Source organism: Mycteria americana, chromosome 15 (assembly GCF_035582795.1).
Source record: "Mycteria americana isolate JAX WOST 10 ecotype Jacksonville Zoo and Gardens chromosome 15, USCA_MyAme_1.0, whole genome shotgun sequence".
Classification (NCBI taxonomy): domain Eukaryota; kingdom Metazoa; phylum Chordata; class Aves; order Ciconiiformes; family Ciconiidae; genus Mycteria; species Mycteria americana.
In genome coordinates this window covers 12,201,103-12,222,104 of record NC_134379.1, presented here as the reverse complement: position 1 = coordinate 12,222,104, position 21,002 = coordinate 12,201,103, and the positions used below count along the sequence as shown (strand labels likewise).

The 21,002-nt window shown below is 45.9% G+C and overlaps 1 protein-coding gene across 1 annotated transcript in view; it reads left to right on the top strand.

The window, feature by feature from the left end:
• Positions 1–21,002, top strand: part of CALN1 (calneuron 1) — a 127,184-nt gene that overhangs the window by 37,887 nt on the left and 68,295 nt on the right. Inside the window, exon 3 of the mRNA XM_075517959.1 lies at positions 14,880–15,023. Coding sequence (XP_075374074.1) covers positions 14,880–15,023 — 144 coding nt within the window. The remainder of the gene's footprint in view (positions 1–14,879; positions 15,024–21,002) is intronic.

Genomic DNA, 21,002 nt, shown 5'->3' with positions numbered 1-21,002 from the left:
AGAGCAGCTCTTGCAGAAAAGGGAAGGAGGATCTCTTCTCTCTCTATTACCAACATCTCATTCCTCCTTTTGGTGATATTCTTCCTGTATCTTATTAAATGCCTGAAATATTTAATTCATGGCAAAGCAACATATTAGTAACAGCCAGAAATGAGGAGCTGTGCTCCCCAGACCACTTGTGGTCTAGTGGATGGTGTCCTGTAGGCTGGCTGAAGGCCACTGGCAGAAGAGCTGTGGCCAAGAGGAGATGAAGATGTCTCCAAGCCTCCAGGGTTTTCTTTCTCAGGCATGCAGTTGTAGCGTTCAGCGCACAGAGTGCAGTGGTGTGAAGTGCCAAGTTTACTCTTAAAGTTGGAAAATAAGAGCAGTTTCTCAACTAATTCAGCCTTTTCTGGGACTTCTGGTGACCTCACCCAACATAGGATGCCCCCATGGTGTGTACAGCTGGTACAACCTGACAGCTGTAGTTTTGGTCATGGGTACCAAAGTGCCAGTCTCCCAGGAGGAGGAGGCTGACTACACAACATACTCTCCAGGAGCACTGGCTGGAAAAAACATAGTATGTTTTCATGAAAGCAGGGAGGGAGAAGGTGTCCACTGAGAGTCCTTGTAGCCTTTTCTGTAGCTGGGAGAGACTGCCTCAATGGAATGATTGAAGTGGCTGGGGAAGTTTGGATCCCTTGCAGACAGTCCATCCTCCTGCATCAGGCATGAAGCCTGCTCTGCAGTGTAAAATGGATGTTTTAACCCTAAAAGATGCATTTTTTAAAAATGTGTTTCACTGCACCAGCCAGAGGAGGCAAACACTGGGACTTTATTGCCTGTTGGCATTGGTTTCTTCAAAGCTTAAATACCTCAAGGCTTAGAGCAGGCTCTACAGAGGGAACAAGCTGCCAACTCCACCATCATATGGGTACCACTGTCAGAGGTGAGGTGGGGAGGTGGGCCATGCTCCCTGGGTATGGCCTGGGAGCATTGCTCTTGGGTCTGATGTGTGAACTTCGGTGAATGTTCACCCCACTGTGAATGGCTTTGGAGAGTGTTAAAACTTGGAGAACCAGAGCAAGGTTACTCTGCTAACCGCTGTCCTCGCCCAAACAGATCTGATGATCTGCAAGGACTAAAATAATTAGGTTGTCTTTTTTGGTGTCCCAGTCCAAGCAGTCAGTACTAGCAAAGGGCCCAAATCTCATTTCTCTTCCATCATGCCAGCAATGTTTCTCTTCATTTCACCAGAGAAGGAGTTGTCAAACTCATATTCCTTCTTTGTGACGGGGGGGTGGGGGGGGGAAGTTACTGAAAGGTAGAAAATGAAAATAAAGAAATTCTTCAACATTATTTAAGCACGTTTAAAGCTTGTGAGTAAATAAATCCGTTTTAAGGTGGATTGTCTGTGCGTACCTCCAACATGTATTTTACAATTGAATTCTCAAGGACTACTTTCAGGTACACAGCACAGAAAAAGTACAGAGATTTATTCTTAGGAATGCTTTATTTTTTTGTGCTTTTGATATTTAGAAACCGCAGTTTCATTCAAATAACCAAACAGGAAAGAAATGTAAATATTTCAACTGCTCTCCTGGAACGTTTGGAAGATGCAAGGTTTCTAATACAGCATTTTCCTGTTTTCTGCAAAAGATAAACATAGTAAAAAGAAAACCAGAAAAGTTTCTCCTACATCTACTATTAAGCACTTTATAAGTAAAAACTCTCTCTGGATATGCAGGCAAAGTCTTTCACATGGTCCTGAGCAGGTCTCTCTATATCTCAGTGACCTGACATGCTTCACTTAATCTCCTTCAGAAATGCAAGTCTCCAGATCACTAAAGTAAATTTGTTCGTATCAGTGAGCAGCTTTCAATTATCCATTTACATTTGCAGCTGTAGATGTTTTAAACTGGCTTTATAGCATCTCTGTCTGATTTCTTTGGCTGGAAATTAGGCTGGGCATGGCTTGGTTCAGGAAAACTGTACCCCCCCAATGAACACGACTGGCAAACTGGTAACAACAGACAAGGAGAAGTCCGAGGTACTCAACAACTTTTTTGCCTCAGTCTTCACTGGCAACCTCTCCTCGCACACCTCTCGAGTGGATAGACTGCAAGACAGGGACTGAGGGAGGAAAGTCCCTCCCACTGTAAGAGAAGATCAGGTTCATGACCACCTGAGGAACCTGAACATACATAAGTCTATGGTACCTGACAAGATGCATCCCAGAGTCCTGAGGGAATTGGCTGATGTAGTTGCCAAGCCATAATATTTGAAAAGTCATGGCAGTCAGGTGAAGTCCCTGGTGACTGGAAAAGGGAAAACATTGCACCCATTTTTAAAAAGGGTAGAAAGGAAGACCCTGGAAATACCAACCTGTCAGCCTCACCTCTGTGCCTGAGAATGGAACACATCCTCCCAGAAGCTATGCTAATGCACATGGAGGACAGGGAGGTGATTTGAGACAGCCAGCACGGCTTCACCAAGGGCAAGTCTTGCCCAGCCAACCTAGTGGCCTTCTGTGATGGAGTAACTACATCAGTGGACAAGGGAAGAGCTATGGATGTCGTTTATCCGAACTTCTGTAAGGCCTTTGACACGATCCCCCACAATATCCTTCTCTCTAAATTGGAGAGACAGGGATTTGATGGGTGGACTGTTCGGTGGATGAGGAATTGGTTGGATGGTCGCATCCAGAGGGTAGTGGTCAATGGCTCAATGTCCAGATGGAGATCGGTGACAAGTGGTGTCCCTCAGGGGCCCGTATTGGGACCGGTACTGTTTAATGTCTTCATCAATGACACAGACAGTGGGATCGAGTGCACCCTCAGCAAGTTTGCAGATGACACCAAACTGAGAGGTGTGGTTGACATGCCCGAGGGAGGGGATGCCATCCACAGGGACCTGGACAAGCTCGAGAAGTGGGCTCATGTGAACCTCATGAGGTTCAACAAGGCCAAGTGCAAGGTCCTGCACCTGCGTCAGGGCAACCCCCAGTACAGGCTGGGGGATGAAGGGATTGAGAGCAGCCCTGTGGAGAAGGACTTGGGGGTGCTAGTGGATGAAAAGCTGGACATGAGCCGTCAGTGTGTGCTCACAGCCCAGGAAGCCAACTGTATCCTGGGCTACATCAAAAGAAGTGTGGCCAGCAGGTCGAGGGAGGTGATTCTGCCCCTCTACTCTGCCCTGGTGAGACCCCCACCTGGAGTACTGTGTCTAGCTCTGGAGTCCTCAGCACAGGAAAGACATGGACCTGTTGGACTGGGTCCAGAGCAGGGCCACAAAAATGATCAGAGGGATGGAACACCTCTCCTATGAAGACAGGCTGAGGGAGCTGGGGTTGTTCAGCCTGGAGAAGAGAAGGCTCCGGGGAGACCTTATTGCGGCCTTCCAGTACTTAAAGGGGACTTATAAGAAAGATGGGGACAAACTTTTTAGTAGGGTCTGTAGTGACAGGACAAGGGGTAATGGTTTTAAACTAAAAGAGGTTAGATTTAGACTAGATATAAGGAAGAAATTTTTTATGGTGAGGGTGGTGAAACACTGGAACAGGTTTCCCAGAGAGGTGGTAGATGCCCCATCCTTGGAAACATTCAAGGTCAGGTTGGACAGGGCAGTGAGCAACCTGCTGTAGTTGAAGATGTCCCTGCTCATTGCAGGGGGGTTGGACTAGATGACCTTTAAAAGTCCCTTCCAACCCAAACTATTCTACGATTCTATAAAACCCTGAGACTGGCTGGTGACTTTGTCTTTAGCCAGCGTGTCCCAGTGTAGGCTTGTATGGATGCAAACCAGACTTTTTGAGGTTAACTTAGCAATAAATATTCTGAAAAGCCATTCATTTTCCTCCCAGTTGTAGCTTCTCAGGCCATAACCCACCCCAGCAGAGCGTGAGCTGACGGAGCACCTCTGGGATTTTGGACAGGATTTAGGAAGGATATTTGTTTGAGTTTCACCCTGACCCCTGTAGCAACTCCCCTGACTTTGCACAGGGTTGCAGACCTGCTCAGGAGCAATTTTTCAGCTGTTTGATGAGTGTCTATGAGCAGCCTGAATAGGCAGAGCTCCCCTTATGGTTTGTGTATGGCAGCCTGGGAGCCCTGGTCTAGCACAATACTGTATCAGTGATACAACAGGTTGGGATTAGCAAATGCAGAATAACAGAGCATGTCCCGTATGCCAGGACATGTGGCTGGATGCTGCCTGGAGATAAAGACCACAGCAATTTCTATTCCTCTCCAACAGATCTTAATACAGTATCAGAATACCTTCTGCTGTTATAGATGCACCTTCAGCCAGCGAGAACGTTATCTCAGATAATGTAGCTGCAGGGAAAAATTCAGATTTTTTAGTGATTTGCAATGAGTTTTCTGCTATCTGCAGAAAGAAATGCTTTGGATTTGCTAAAAAAAAATGCTGTAGCTATATCAGTTTTGCATACGGGCTGAAAGCGTTGCTGTGGTGTGTTTCGGTGCTTCCTGTCCCTAAACGAGTATGTTCCAACAATGCTTTGCAGTCACGTTGGGAAAAGCTTTCTCAAATTGCTTTATACTTTGTAAAGCAATAAACTTGGACCAAAAAGTATGGTGGGAGCTGGGGAGCTCAAGCTGATTGTAATTCTTCTGCTGGAAACATTTTCCATCAGAAAAATGCAGATTTGATTACATTCCCTGTTGACAATGGCCTTTTCAACTGAAAATAATAGAAGAGCTTCATTTCAGTAATGCTGCAATATTTCGTTTTGAATTTATGATTTCACTTTTTAAAATATTAAATAACGTGGCCATAAAATATTGGGACTTCACTGCGGTGAAGCCTTTTCTGGAAACAATTCCTGAACAGCAATGATAGATGAGCTTTGGTTTTGTTACACTGCAAAGCCACTGAAAGAAAAGCAAACTGAAGGGCAGATTATTGCAGTATTTTCCTCACCTTTCTTTCAGCTGGAATATTTGAAATTAACCCTTTTGATCCATCGTGGCCTGATCACAGCTGCTGTAAGGCTGAGGAAGAGGCAATGTGCAGCCGAGCTGCCCAAAACCCAACCAAGCGCAGGATTGTAATTTACCACCCGGCAGAGCTCACATTTCGGGCAGTGCCTCCGCCGCATCCCTCCTGCCTGCACCCAGGGCTCCTCCATCCTGCCTGCTCCTCCTCCTGCCTGCACCCAGGGCTCCTCCATCGCCGTTCTCCTTTCCCCCTCTCCTGCAATGAGCTCTCACATCTGCCTGCATTATCTAGAGCTTGCACCCCCTGGTTTTATCTCGTCTTCAAAGCAGCCTGGTGGTGATTTATCTGCTGGTGATTCTGAGTCTGTTTGGGCAACTAAGGGGGTATTTCCAGTGTAATTAATAGGTGTCCATGGAGGTGGTGGAGCATTGGTGCTGCAGGGTTCAGGTAGTGAGGAGCAAGGTGTACAGGCTGGCTCTTCTGTCAGGTTGTTACTGGTTTCTCAGGGATTTGTGGACATATGGAGATCCCCTTGAGGTAAACGTGCTCAGCGGAGTTCGGAGACTATAGTGATTGTTGGCCAGAGAAGATGAAGAGGTACCCATTTTTACCGTGCAACTAAAAGTGAAAATAAGGGGGAAAAACTGGCCCAAACCAAGGGCAAAGTAAGAATTTAATTCACTGCATTAGAGTTCGAGTTTCTGTGAATAAATAGCAGAAATTACAATTTGTCTCTGGCACTCAGACCAAGACAGCATTTCTGGTGCTATTGAGTGCTTCCCAGACAGTTTCATTTCAAAATGGAGCTAACTCTGCAGTTTTCCTCCTTTTTGAGCCAGGATTGTTGCTTGTAGGACAAAGCTCATATTCCTGCATCTTGAAACGGTGAAGAGGGAGAGCTGGAGAGGGTGCATTGAAGTCAGATTTGGTTTGCCGAGCTCCTGTTCACAAGATATGCTCTCAGTGAAGCAATTTATAATAACTTCGGCTTTTAAGATTAAAAACTGTCTTTTTCTGGGATGGAGTAGATTCTGGGACGTGGGGAACAGAAAATGCATAGGAACAGGCAACTTTGAACTGAAAAGCATTAAATCATAGGTATAGTGTGGTCCTTCTAAGGGGCAGTCTCTCACCTTGGGTGGTGATACCAGAGAAACAAGTAGTGAGAATAAATCCAAGGGCCAGGTGATAAATCTGCTGATTGGAAAGGGACTAGGGGGATGCTGAAGGCGTTGCTCCCATCCCACCTGGAGGAGTCGGTGGAAGAGCAATGAGCAATATCTCACCATGGACTTAGAGGTGTGTGGGCTCATCTCATAAGTCCTGAGCAGCCGCTGCCAGGGACCGAGGTGCTTCTCTGGTCCTTAGTATAACTGTAGTAAGGACATATTAAGTTGGGTTTAATGTGCCACTGGGAAGCCATGTGGAATTTAATTAAAGGCAGAGGGATTGGGAAAGCAATCAAACTCCAGTAAAACTTGCCGCAGGTACTGCCTGTCCTGACTTGAGGGTCATTTTGCGATGGGAAGAAAGATGCCAACTTATCATCTTTGTCAGATCCAACTCTCTGGGTTTTTGAGATGCTTGTAACAGATGAGTCTCTGCATAGCTGTTTTGAGGACGTTATTCTAAATGGCAGGTACCTATGTTTGAATATTGGGCAGTAAATTTCCAACAGAGAGTGCTCAAAGTTTAATTAAGCCACCTTTGCAAAGTCTAGGGAAAGAGCTACAAATGATGGGAGAGGTTATATTTCCTACGCAGTTATTGCCAGGCAAGACTGCAGACTGAAACTCTCATTTTGGTAAGAAATGTATGAAGACTGTTCTAGCAGTAAATCAGTACAGGATGCAAATCATATATATTAAAAAAAAATGAAAAGATGGGAAGCCATTATCTCTTCAACATTAATGTGAGTCGTCCCTAAGCAATCTTGAATCAAATCACTTCTCGTTCTCTGAGATGCTCCAGGGTAGGGTCTTAAGCTCATTACCTATTTATGTCCAGCAAGTGTTTCACTTCTGATGATGAATTGAGTATTGATGTCAATAAACTAAATCAGCAGCTCCCAGATATTATAAGCTTATGTCTAGGCAGCTTAAAAAAAAAATTGTGAAGTTAAACAATTCTCTACACGGCTCAACTGTTCCCAGGAGAATATGCACTGTGCATGAGGTTCTCTGAAGTGGTGTAGTGTCATGGGAGAGAAAATGTTTTGTGCCTGCTGTATGTAAAGGATGAGGGAAGGATAAAGACTGTTTCCTAATAAAAAGAACTAATGAAAGAGATCTTCTCTCCTTATTCACCTTTTTAGTAGCATGTTCTTAAGTTGTAAACAAAAGTTGTAGCATGCATCTTAAATTTATCTACTTTCATAGTGGTGATCTTCCTTCATTGTTAGGAGTTGCTTTTCCTTTTCCTTTTCCTTTTCCTTTTCCTTTTCCTTTTCCTTTTCCTTTTCCTTTTCCTTTTCCTTTTCCTTTTCCTTTTTTCCTTATCCTTTTCCTTTTCCATCAAGAATGAGTAATGAACTTTTACTCTTCCTTGAACATCTACTTCTACGACACTTCCAGAAAGCCTCACAAAAGCCCTGAGCCTGACCGCCCACCTTAGTAACAGTCCCATCACAGAGACCAGAGCTGGAGAGGACTGTAAGCCCAACCAGTGCAGGGTCCACACAAGGACAGAAGTGGCTTTCACCAGCAGTGTGCAGTGGCCAAGCTGCAGCTGCCTGGAGATAAACAGGTGTGGGCCTCTGGGGCTGTTTGCAAGGCATTTTCTAGCAGCTCAATAATCCATGACAGGAGAAGAACAAAAGAAAGACAAAAGGAGACTGCAGGTCTTGTAGAACTCTCTGAATTTACATATTTTGCCCCAGTCTGTGTCTTTGGAGGTACATAGCCCTCTCTTTTCTCTTAGCTGCAGAGTTCTGTGTGGAACAAGTTAAAAGGAGGGTGTCTCCTGATGGTTGCATTGAATACACCACCCAACATGCCTGTGGACACACAGGGTGCAGGAGACCAAAATGCCCCTCTGGAAATGGCATAAGGTGCAGTGCTGGCTCCACATCCATGTCCTGCAGAACGACAGCGATATGCAATGGAGTCTTGCGTAAAGTGCTGAGACCTTTAAAAAGATGCTTTCCATCCAATGAATAGAAATGAGACATTCGCTTATGCAGCCAACACCCATTCTAATGCTGCTATTTATAATGATTTGTTTGATTGTGGATGCTCAGAAAAAGAGCCACGTTATGAGCCGTTTGGTTGAGAGGGTGGAACCACAGAGCCAAGGATGCAGCAATACATCAGGAGGACCAGAGATCTGAGCCAAGTTTTCAAACAGGGATTGGCAGATGATGAACCTCAGTACATGATTCCTCATGTAAGAATTAACATGAAATCACCTTGGTTTTATGCTGACTGGTGCAGTGTGCACTGATATACTTGGAGTAAAAATTTTCTTAGCATGCAGAGGAGTAGGGGCATGAGCTGGAAGAGGTGCCTGAAGCCGGTTCCTACTGCTAGAGGTGACTTGGTCACAGAAACCAAAGCTGCCCAGAATGGGTGAAGCCCCATTTTGAAACACTGCAGTCATTGCTCACCTCTGAAACTTCTAATTGTCAGGTTACGTTTGCTCATATCCATTCGTTCTTAGACCAGTATTGCTCTTCACCTGAAATAGCTTTTCTTTGTCCCTGGGATATCCCCTCCATCTCCCTGCCCTCCTCAGTGCATCGCAGATGGAAATCAAAGCACCTCCATGAGCCGAGCCCTACTCTTCTCTCACCTGCCAGCCTGGCCATTTGCATCCTCTCCAACCTCCTCCTCTCTTCTTCCATTCTGAGTTCATCCCTCACCACTCAGGACCAGCCTGTACCTTTCTCAGGCACTGGAAACTTGATTATTCTGCATCATTTAATGGTGAGTGCCACAGCACAGCACGTCCAACACCATACATGCTTCTGTTGGCGTTGGGAGGAGCTGAAGAGGAGCCCTGCTTGTCTCCTGGATGAAATTCTGGCCACAGTAGGGAAATTTATAGGGAAAAGTGGAAGCTGTTATTTTGCCAAATTCCTCTGACAGCTGGCTTTCAGCACTGCGCTTCCCCGCTGGCTCCGTGCAATGCTGCAGGGTTCGTGCGATCGCATGCTGCTCAGCACGCGCTGCCCGCAGAAGGCATGCAGCCGCATTTACGGAGCAGCCTTGTGCGAAGGCATTTGAGTGCTGCTGTCCACGCCATCCTGCCCTCAGAGTAAATATCCTCAGGTATTCCCAATCCAGCCCCTGTTGCTTGCACTAAAAGCTTCCATTTAAGAGGGTATTTGTAGCAGCAGATAGCCTTTATGTTGTGCAGTTACATGATAATGGGGTGCTCCCACAGGTTATTTGGCAAGCGTTAAATGTATTTGGGAACATAACCACGGGAAATGTAATTTCCACAAATAATTTTTTCCTGGGGAAGAAAAAAAAATCTGCCAAATTATGGATGAAAAAGTCCCTCTAAGGAAAAACAAGATGAGGTTCTTTGTTTTGAGGCAGACCTTTCTGAGCTGAGATATTTCATCAAGTTGACTAGCACCGGTTTGCTTTGCCCATTTGACATAACTGTGTCTATCCGAGCAGCCGTAGTGCTGAGGCCACTATCAAACCCGGGTGTTTATGGCCCATTTCCAGCTGCATGTTTTTGGCGACGCTGACAGGACTCGGTGCCTGAGCCTCAGCAAGACGCTGCAGCCGTTCAGATAGGCGCGGCTCCAGGTTGCAGTGAGTTTGATCTGGGGATGCTGAACTGTTTTGCTGAGATTGAGAATAACCAAGTGAAATATTTTGACACTTTCAATTGGAATATGTTGGGGGGGGGCGTTTCCATTAGATGAAAAATGTAGTTATTTTGACACTTTGTTACAATTTGCAGCAAAAAAAACAAGTGTAAGAATAGCAGATGGAGGGATGGAAATTTCCATTTTTTTAAACAGACATAGTAGTTACAAGACTCACTTAACAGTTCACTCAAGGACGTGCTATTTGCAGCTTTTAGATCATTCAGTTTGTACTTTGGTGCCCAAACCTGCAATTAAGTGAATGAGATGACTTGCAAGATTTCGGGTGGTGGTATTTCTTCTCTTATCAGACTAATGAAAATAACCATATAGAACTCTGATTGTAATTACGGTGCACTTAGGGTGTGGTAGTTACAGTGTAATTACAAAATTTATTATGGTTGTATTTAAACCCAGTGAAATAACCTGAAACCATCTGCAGCGCCCAAGGGTAGCTAGTGGACACCAGTGGCTCAGGCCGAATTTATTTCCCAGAGAATCGTGATTCATTCTCATTCAGAAAGCAAAACAAGAAATAATGATGGTTGCCTCTAGTTACCAGTCAGAGGGAAATCATCTGTAAATAAACCTGCTACTTGCTGGTTTGTGGAAGGGATGAGCCGGGGAAGAAGGGATGAGCCGGGGAAGGGAGCGCAAGGTCAGGCGCAGGGCAGCGTGCGTGCGGAGAGGTGTTTTGAAGGGAAGGGCTGGCGCGGGCGCGGTGCGAGCGGGTGGGTGAGGACGTTGTCTTTGGATCTTCTGGATGCAGGTGGAGACAGTTAACAACTCTCTAGGCCGGGTGTCAGGTCCGACTCTGACAGCGGTCTTGCTTTGCACCCTTCAGAAAAGTAATTTAAAAAATCATCCTTTTCCCTGATTCTTCCTTTCTTTCTTCCCAGGGGAGTGTGGGGGTAATTGGATGGCCATGTGCCCCAGGATAGGGAAGCTGGAAGGTGCAGCTGTTAAATGTGAGGAAAGAGGGGGAATGAATTAAAAGCAACCCCCCCATAAGTGGCTTTTGAATGCTGAAATAACTCTGAGAAGTCAGTGCTGTGCTCTCGGCTCCCGTGGAACATAAATCCTCACCTGGGAAAAACACTGAGCTAAACTTTCCTGAGAAACGCGCCTTCAAACCCAGCTCACCAGACCTGCCTTGGCCCAGCTGGCTCTCAGGCGAGGGCCCTTCTGCTCCCAAATCTTGGCCCATTTGCACAGTGCTCCTTCCTTCTTGCTGGACTTTTTGTCCTGGCAACTCTTTCCAGCCTGTGTTATTTGGGAATTTAATTAATGTTGTGTCTGCTCCCTCTTTGAGATCATTAATGAAGATGTCAGTTAGGATGGGGCCGGATGCTGATCCCTTCTCTCCCCTCGTTGATTTGAACGCTGTTCAGCATTAAGCATCGTGTATGGTCCATCTGACAAAGTCTCTTTGCAGCAGCATTGCTTGCTGGTACTGTTTGAACTAATTCTGGGAGTGAGATGGTTTAGTGCTGCTAAGAGTCGCTGGCTGTCAGATGAGCACTTCTGTGCTGAAATCACCTTGTATAGAGGAGCAGTATCGCTGTTCCCAGGGGCTGGAGAAACTGAGGCATGGAGAAGAGCACTCAGGTCCTAGCTTGGACTCCTTGAGAAGAAGTGACATTTCCTGAGGCTCAGGCCAGTGCCATCACCAGCAAAATGGGCTACTTTCTGTTCTCTAAGTCTTTCTATATTTCTATTCTTTTTTCCCTTTTATATTCTAGTATAGTTCTGTGTCACCTGCCTATATTTGGGAGTAAAAGAAAATACTATATAGTGGAAAGGGGAATAAATACTAATATTTGCCAGCGCCTCAAGGTAGGTGTAATCCAAATATATGTGCTTGTTTTGGTGTGGAGGACTGCTGCCAGCCAGGCTGGGCAAGGGGAAAGGCAGCTGACGGAGCAACATCGCTTTGACACCCACTCCCCCTGTTACCTTTACTCTCCCTCTTAAAGACAAAACGGGGCTCTGCTTTTCTTGACCAGGGTAAAGCATGCCTATGCAGAGCAGCTTCCAGCTGAAATGGAAGAGGTCTCAAAGTTTCTCCAAAGCCCCGGCAATGTCTTTGTTGAGAGATTTACTCCATGGACCGCGTCCGCTCCCAGTTCTGAGCCAGGAGCATCAGTTGCCATGGCGACTTCTTTGGGAAAGTCATATGGGGAAAGTGCTGATGTATTTTTAGCTTTGGGTAATGAAATTTAACAGCTGGAAATAAAGGTGAGGGCCAGCCCGGGTGCCACAGGTTCATGGACTGCTGTTTGGGACCGGCTCTTCAGCAGTGCCGGAGGGAAGAGCTGGTGGGGCTGCGTTTGGGAAGGATGCTCAGGCCCGTGGCTCACGCTCTGGGTGCTGTGCAGGACAGCAGCCACGAGTACATCGGAGGAGAAAGAATCATGATAAAGAAAAGCTGATAAGGAGGTGGTGTTACATGTAAAGATAAAGAGGAGGCACTGACTGAGGTCATAGCTGCTTCGTGTACATTGTGTTCAACCTATAAATAGTTCTTCAAATATACCTCTGCACAAGTGGTATTTATAGAGCGATGAGCGAAAAAAGCTCCATTTGGGGTCAGGAGTTGAAATGTGAAGGATGTTTCAGGCTTGGTCAGTAGTTCAGGTTTCTGACAGGTATGGAACAGAGCTGGACCCCAAATGTGTGCGTTTTTCTCCTCTGATAGAGGCTCAAAGGTTGCAGTGCTGTTAAATGTGCCTTCCAAATTCAGTGTATCTGGAGAGGATACTCACTAGTCGTTGGCATTCAGATATCCTGCAGCGGAGCCCCTCTACAGACATAATTTATTCATGTAATTTGGATCAGTCTAACTCATGTGTAAACTTTTCTGAAGGTAGACTCATATTTTATTTTCAAAAATACTTTCTCAGCTCCCTGCAATATTTTTAGTTCTTTCATCTTCAGCTGTCAAAAGTTTATTTTAAAATTAATTGATTTCAATATAATATTTACTGCGCTTTAGCTTTCAGAACAGCATATGAAAATAGATTTCACTACAGCTGGCAGTGCCTAATGGGATTCGTTCCTACTCCAAAGGCTCTTTGCATTATGTACCAATACTTCCAGCTGAGCTTGCTTTGAGCAGCCTCACCATCTTTTCATATCACCGAGCTTATACCAGCTTGGGCTGGCAGGGAGACAAGGTGAAGCACTTAAGTTTAAAGAAGACACAGTTGATGCATACCTGAGCCCAAAGTGTAGATATTACAGATCTGGCCCAATATTCATTGGAATTAATAGGATCTTCCCTTTTTGCATCAGTGGGCTCTTTGGCTGGATTAAAAATTGATCATATCTCGTTATGATAACCACAGTTGTAGTGAAGATTAAGCAGTGGGTCACGGAAGTGCCCTGGCCCTGGCACATCACCAGGGTATTACACACAGCAGAAAGCAGCACATGGAAATTGGAGCAGACTTTGCTAACGCACTGGTGTTGTCAAGGGAGGTGCTGAACTTTAATGTGAGGTGATTTAGAAGCAGCCTTTGAATTGTAAAGTTTTAAATAACCTGTTAGCGCAGACATCACTGAAACCGTTTCCTGGTGGGGTATGATGCTCCCGGCTTTTTCCTGGGAGGACCAAGGACCATCCGTTGCCTTTCACATGGCCCCGCTGCAGGGGGCTGGTGCCTCCCTTACGCCTGGGAGCAGAGGGCAGAGGAAGGCGGCGTGCCGGGAGTCCATGGCAGGACCAAGAATATTTTCTCATCTGAGGCTTAATGCCTGAACTACCCAGGGCTAGACAAACTTTTTCCATCCAATCTGTTTCCTGATAGAGAATAGAGTACTTTTTAATTAGGTTTTTTTTCTTTTCCCCCCAAAAATGTGCTGAGTTTTCTCTCTCACTTCTCCAATGAAATGCTTTCGCGTGAATATTAAACTCCTCTGAGCAAAGTTGCAGCGGGCCCCAGCATGCTGGTTTTTCATATATCCTCATTCCCAAAAGAGTTATGATAAAGCATCCTGTGTTTTCCTCTCCACAGCATGGTACAAAGACCATTTAACCAGAACTAAGAAATCAGCGCCTCTTTCTCTCCCCACCTCCAATGAAATCCTTCCAAGTAAACAGGCTCCCAGCTGGCTGAAATGTTAAAATTTCTCTGTTTAGCATTTGCAACAGTCAGATCTGGGGAGCTTGGTGGTGGGGCTTCAAGTTGAGAGGTCTGTGAGGAGCAGGAAACGTGCAGAGCTGTTGAGGCGGCGGATGCGTGGGTGTCTTCCAGTGTGCTGCACGAGTGGAGAGCGGCTATTAAAGGCTGGAGGGGGATATGCTTGAATTAAAAAGCAAAACAAAGTCAGATGTCAGAAGATGAGCCAGGCTGAGGAAGAATGATGGAAGTGATTCCTTTGATGCCGTTAGCATTTTTATTGATCTGAGGCTGTTTATTGCTGTAAAACAGCTAAAAATTAGAGAAAAGCTACGAAGAGGAGTGAGAGATGGAAATTGCCCGGGCATGGTTTAAAAGATGTACGTCCACATTTATCAGAAAAGGGAGAACGTGCGCATTCAGGCTTTGGCTGCAGAGCTGCGTGCCCTGCAGAGGAGGCAGTCAGCACCCAGCTGTTCCTGTTCATGTCGTTTTGTTGGAGAAAGTTAGAGCTTGGTCTGCCCATGTGACATCAAGTAAATCTGTCTTGCAGACATGCTGAGGGGCTTGGAGAAGGGCTGCTGGAGAAGCCCCCGGGGCTGGGATTTGCTGTGCAGCCGTATGCAGGGAAACTTTACTGTAGATCAAGATGGTTCAGCCACAGCAGTCACGGGCAGATGCTGCAGAAAGAAACGGAGTTCAATGTGTAATGAATAAATAATTTTGCAATGATATTTAGCACAGAAAATAGCCAGTGTGAGTGTGGATGCTGTTGTATTTATCTGTCTGCATACAGAGGCGTGCGTGCATGAGTGCACACACTCACATATGCATGTGTGTATGAACATACCGTGATTACACTGACTTGAAATGATCAATATGCATCATTAACATTAGAAAAGGCAATATATGCTGCTTCTGTGTGCCATGTGTTCAGATGCATTGACCAGCAAGTCCTCCACCATAATAACTCCCATCTTTTTCCTTCTTCTTTACAGAAATCCGTGAAGCTTTCCGGGTGCTGGACAGGGATGGGAATGGCTTTATATCCAAGCAGGAGCTGGGCATGGCGATGCGTTCCTTGGGATACATGCCCAGTGAGGTGGAGCTGGCGATTATCATGCAACGTCTTGATATGGATGGTAAGTCCTTGCTGTTGGTTGTCTGTTAGTGGTGGAGGGGTGCTTTCCCAGTGCATTGCAGCCCATGTTTTTGTCTCAAAGAGTTTATGGTCACCAAGGAAGGACTGGGGAAGAAGCCATGGAATGTTGTCTTTCACCACAGCAAGGAAAGGGCAGATGACTGTGAGCCGTAACCTCCCATAGATAAACCTGCTTCTCAGGCAACCCATCAAGGGAGCATCTTTTACTTGACCGGCTGATACAGTTGGGTGAAGAGAGACCAGCTCTTGCAACCTTTCTCTGCAAAGTTGTAAATGGTCTTTTGCAAGGCTGTTGTAACCTTTCATTTCTGGGCAGCATCTGGCCCAGTGACGCTTACTGGGAGATGACCTGGGTGCCCAGCCAAGCAGAGCTGCCCGGTCCTGTGGCCTCACCACTCCTTGCAAGTAAAAGATGCTGTGGATGGGAGCTGTGCTGTGTTGTAATGAAGTGTTGGTGGTTTTTGAAGGAGAAGTTTAGAAGGGTGGAATAATTTTGAGCAAAGTCCTGCTGTGAGAGCTCGTCAAACGATTACTAAGAGGTAATAAAAGAAACAGAACCCACCATTAACGGGAAGAGGGAAATGCAGCATCAGGATGCTGGAGCCAGGGGGGACTTTTTAACTGCTGCAAAGCTACAATCAGAGCTGATCACAGCGAGCGGGCTGTCTTTAAAATGTCCTTGGTCAGAGCAGGAAGGGAGACTTTCCTGATGCCTGAAATGCGCAGGAAAGCTGGGATGTGGATCCGACCTTCTCCCTCCCTTCTGCAGGCGGCCGCAGCAGGGTGGAAACACTGTGCAAAGTTAGATGAAATAATGCCAAACCAGAGCGTTGGATGCAGCCCTAGTCTGAAGGGGGATTGCTTGGCAAGCTGATGTGACACCAGCATCCTTGGGGAGACTGCTGAGAGCAGAGCCCACGTGAGATGGTGGCAGCAGGAGTGAAGCTCTCCTACCTCTCTGGGGATATCTGAGTCGAATGCCCCCATGGGATGCACAGTACAACTGTATTCATCAGGCCAGGGGAAGCGGGGAAGAGGCTGTCAGCCTGCTCGAGGGTGTTCAGCGTCTCCCCTAGAGCAGGGAGACAAAGCAATGCAAAACCTGGCGGATAGAGAAGATCAGTTGTTGAAATAATCTCATTCCTAAAAGAAAAGAAAAAAAAAATCCATCACTTTTAAAAGCATTTTCTCAAACAATTATTGTTTGCACCTTGTTATGTTCTGCTGGCCTTTCCTAGCAGACCAGGTGATTTCTCTTTAGGTTTTGCAAAGGCCAGACTCAGCATGGTGCCAATTCATGGGATCTTTTACCGAAACTCTGTGCTTTTTTGGAAAAAGAGTGCTGTGGACTTGGCTTCCAGTTTTGATTCATCTCCAGTTATTCCCTGACTCTCGATCTCACAGACTTGAGACTTTGGCACTCTTTCGTATACACTCCTAGTGTGCAGGGACCTGTAATCGGAGAGGTGGAGTTAAAATGTAGAGTAATGGGCTGCAGATGGAAGGTGTTAAATTCCTGTTTGAAACCTTTCAGCAAGCTCAATGTGTTTTCTGCAGAGATGGGAGGTGACCCTCCATCTCTTCCAGCTCAACAGTTCCAACAGCTCCAAAGATACAGTCTGGTTGTACTGGGGTTTTTTATTGTTCTTATGTCTCAGCTGCCTATTGTTGCAGTATTTTGAGCAGAGGCTTTTGGGGCTGGACACAAGTCTGTGCTATGTGAAGGTCAAATGGGCCATACGTTGAAAAAAGACAGGCTAATGGGAAATTCCTTAGGCACTGAGCAAATAAGGGAATATTATGTGAAAGATTTACCTTGCCTGCAAATTGAATTAATACTATATGGCTTGAATTAATATTATATGGCTTATGGCTACTTTTTCTCCAATGGATTGTCTTCATCTTTTTCTGGGATTTAACTTGAAATATGTACTGAGCACCAGCAATAGCTTCCTCCTTCCTCTCCCACTGTGCGTGAGCATCATCCAGTAGCAGGGCTTGAACCCAACAAGCTCCTGGGGATGTCAGCCGTGCCCTGCGCTCCCAGGGACAGCCTTACCCTCCTTCCCATATACTCCTGTTGCCGAATTTTTCCAAGGCTTTGGCTCAGCATCAGGTGGGTGGGAAGCTTGGCTGGATGAAAGGTCACGTTCAAGGAGGAGTCCCCTGTGGTCAGGAAAGCCAAGGGGGAGGCGGAAATCCTCCTGCGCATCCCCCCGCACCTGACATAAATTACGATGTAACGGCAGGTAGCGAAGCCAGACGTCCGTTTCTCCACGCAAGGCTGCTGCCAGTGTCTGCTAATAATGAGGTAATACAATTGGCAGTGGTTTATATTTAATCTGAACCAGCCCAAACAGACCTAGTGCAAACATACGGTTTTCATCAGGAATTACCTTGGGAGTGCATTCACATTGCAGGATGGCAGAGCGGCCGTGTCTGCCGTGGCTTATTTAACTGATGAGCTTCAAATAATGAGCAACCGGAGCTGGTCTGAATTTGGTTTTCATTGCAAACCCTGTTTTCTGTAGGGATAAGGAGGAAGGCTCAGCCCTGTCTAGGTCAGGCTGAGGAGACATTTCGCACTGTGGGAGCAGGATGGCTAGGTTGGACAAAACATGTTTTAAGAGGAGCATATGCAATGTATGCTGGAGTGGTTTTGTGGCTGAGAATAAACTGATATGACAAGAGCATTTCACACCTGTATGTCACCTTCTGCCACAAAGGATCTCACCGAGCTCAGTAAATAACACAGGGATCAACTCCAGAGATGCCCAAGGACAGTTGCTTCTGGGGCTGTAGCGTGCAGCTGTTCAGTAGCACACAGTGAGCCTCCAAATCAGAGCAGAAATGAAGGTGCATTTTATAATTCATTGCATTCAGAGGCAAAAATGTAGTTAGTTAGAAAATGCTGCATGAACTTAAGTGAAAATGGCAATTTCACAGCTTGGATTTTGCCCAGGAACTCTTCACAGGTGTTGTATTGCTTTTAATGCATCCATGGCTCTTGAGTGCTACCATCAGCCTTCCTTGACAGGTGACATGCCAGCAGCCCTGGCATTGACAGCGTAGAATTGAGTGCAATGAGTGGGTTTGCCCTCAGAGAATGTCATGGGGTGATGCTGAGGATGCTGAAGAGCTTCCCAATGTCCTCCAGGGCTCAAAGCGGCAGCAGGGGACTCCTGCCTGTTAGCATCACAAGGATGCAGGTTGTGCCCATGGCACACGGAGAGGCTTGGGTTACTTACCTGCTGGGCTTTGATGCCATGACACAGCAAAGCTGTCTCAGGGCTGGGCAAGAGGGAGAGAAGTTTAGCCAGGAAATGGTAAGATGGGACTCCAGGATGAGATGGAGTCATAAACAGAACAAGATATATTTTCCTGTGCACAGGCAAGTGTAAACTCACAGCAAATCCTATATTAAGAAGCATCAAAACCAGCTTCCCATCCCCAGATATGGCTGTCAAATATTCCCAAAAGACTGACTGCACAGTTGCACATCTACTTGGCTTTTTTACCCCAACAGCTGAGGCAAGTTTGCGCCACTGGGGCAGATGTTTGTTCCCATGCTGTGGCAGGGGGTGAGTGATGGGAGCTGGTGGTGGCACGTGGGAAGCCCTCAGCCTTGGCCGTGCCTTGTCCTGAGGACACGCCGCAGCCCTGCAAAGGGCCGCACTTCCAGCTACATTTGCCCTCTTAGCATGGCTTTGCTGAATGCAGGTATTTCCAGTGAATATCTAATTCTCGCCAGTCCTCACTGGACGAAGGCAGGCATCAGAGGCTGAAGTACCCACTGCATTTCCTACAAACGCCTTCTCCACCTTTTCTTCCAACTCTCTTTACTGTTCTGCAAGGCATGCTTCACCCAGGTGAAGAGGAACTCAGCTGCCGCAGGGGGAAATATTATAGTTGGCATAAAAAACTGAATTAGGGAGAAAAATGAGAATATACTTGGAATATTTCAAGGTCTCAAGAGAAATCTTATAAATCATCAGAAACACCCTTTTATGAACTTCCAGAAGATGCTATGGCATTGCTGTGACGGGGGAGATGAAAGTACCAAAACAGAACAGAAGGCAAAGGGGTTTTCTGTGCAGAAATGCCTCTTTTGGGGAAGGAAGATGAGGAATGGTGGTTCCGTCACCCAGAGCATGAGATTCACATTAGGCCAAAGCTTTGCTTACATCTTGATAGAAGTGGTGCATGACTGCATGCCAGCAGAAGGTTGTTCAGTATAGCTGGGCATCTATCCAGTGTGCTGTGCCTTATAGGGACATATTGTTTGCTTTTGGTCTGGAAATAGAGGTCAAATTTTACCTTAGTTTATACCCTTGATTTGCTTTACCCTTAGACATAATTAGGTATTGCATGAATGTAAACATTGCAGACTATGAGAGGTGCATACATTTCTGTCTGCAATCTGGAGAATGACCTGAAATGTTCTGCCAGTACTTTCTGTGGAAAGTAAAATATTTTATATATTTATGTGCTGGAAAAGAAATTATTTGTAAATTCTTCCAATTGGCAGTAATACTAATAAAAATGCAGAGAAATGGCACATTAAATGTGTTGCCTTATCTGGGATGCCTACTCTTTAAGCAGACTTTTGCAATAAAATAGATGAATGTGTGACTTAAGTGTCAAACTGTTTTGTTACAACATAAGACACTTCTATCTGAGGAATAAAATAAGCACTCAGTGTACTAATTAGAGGAGCAGCTGGTTTTCAGTACCCTGGAAAAATAACCTCAGGCTAACACAAGAGGGAAAAAAAATCCCAGTGTGTCAAATTGTTTATTATAGTACAACTAGGAAATTCTTTGATCAAGCAAAAGACGAGCCGGTTTCATCAGCGTACAAGCGAGCTACCTGTTACCTGTTATCACATTATGTGATGCGTCAGCAGTAGTAGTGACAATACAGCTATGACATCCTTATGAGCAATAAAAAACAGGGGAAAGAAATCCCAATTTAAAATTCTGCATACTCCCAAGCTGCTTTGCAATGGCTCTTTGTGGAGCAGGGAATTGAAGAGGGGGAAAAAACCCAGTAAGCTATTCACAGTGACCCTGGCAAAAAAGATTTTGAAGGTATGCAGCTCTCCCAGGTGGCACTTCTGAGGTTCATCCAACTTCGGGCAGCCCCATGGTTGCAATAGGGTTCTGCAGATTGTCTTCTTATGCTTTGCATGCAGGAGTTGTGCTGCTCAGGTGCTGCCCCGTAGAGCGAGGCATACACACACTTACTGTGATCCCCTTTGGAAAGGGAATAAATGACAGCGACGTAACTGCATGGCGTCAAGGGATGGTGTCAGTACACTGTCTCCCTAAAAGTCAGTTCTCCAAGCTGTTGTACTGCTGTTGGATCAGGGTTTGTACATAGATGTTGCTTTGGTTTGCTTGCACTTGCTTCCCCACACAAGGGAAGGGACATCAAATTGGGGTGTTCCCCTGGCTGGAGCACGTATGCCATGTCACAGGGGTGGGAATGACCAAAGGACCTGGACTGGGAGAGCTGGAGAGAGAATAAATCTCCCTTCTAAAAATTAAGTAAGTGCTGAGCTTTTCCACCGTGGCCTGCAGAAGGCGAGCTGCTTTGCTCTCAGACGTTGCATGGCCAAATGTTTGCTTCTGTCCAGAAGATCAGCTTGCGCTGCCCTGTGTGGGACAACAGTGACATTCACAAACTGAAAACATTGTATTTCTTTCTTTTGTTCCTCCCTCTCTTCTTCTTTTCTTCCTTGGTTTTTTTTTTCCCCCACTTTACTGCCATGGATAATTCCTTGTGTTTCAACATTTCAACGTGAAACTGTGTAAAATAGCCCAGGCTGCTGGAGGTATACCAGAAATGGTTTCCATGTTTAAAATGCAGAGTTAATAGGAAAAGCGTGGACAGGTTGTTACAGACTTTGGGTTTGTCCTCTGTACTCAAAGGCCTCTGATTTTTATATGTGAGAAAT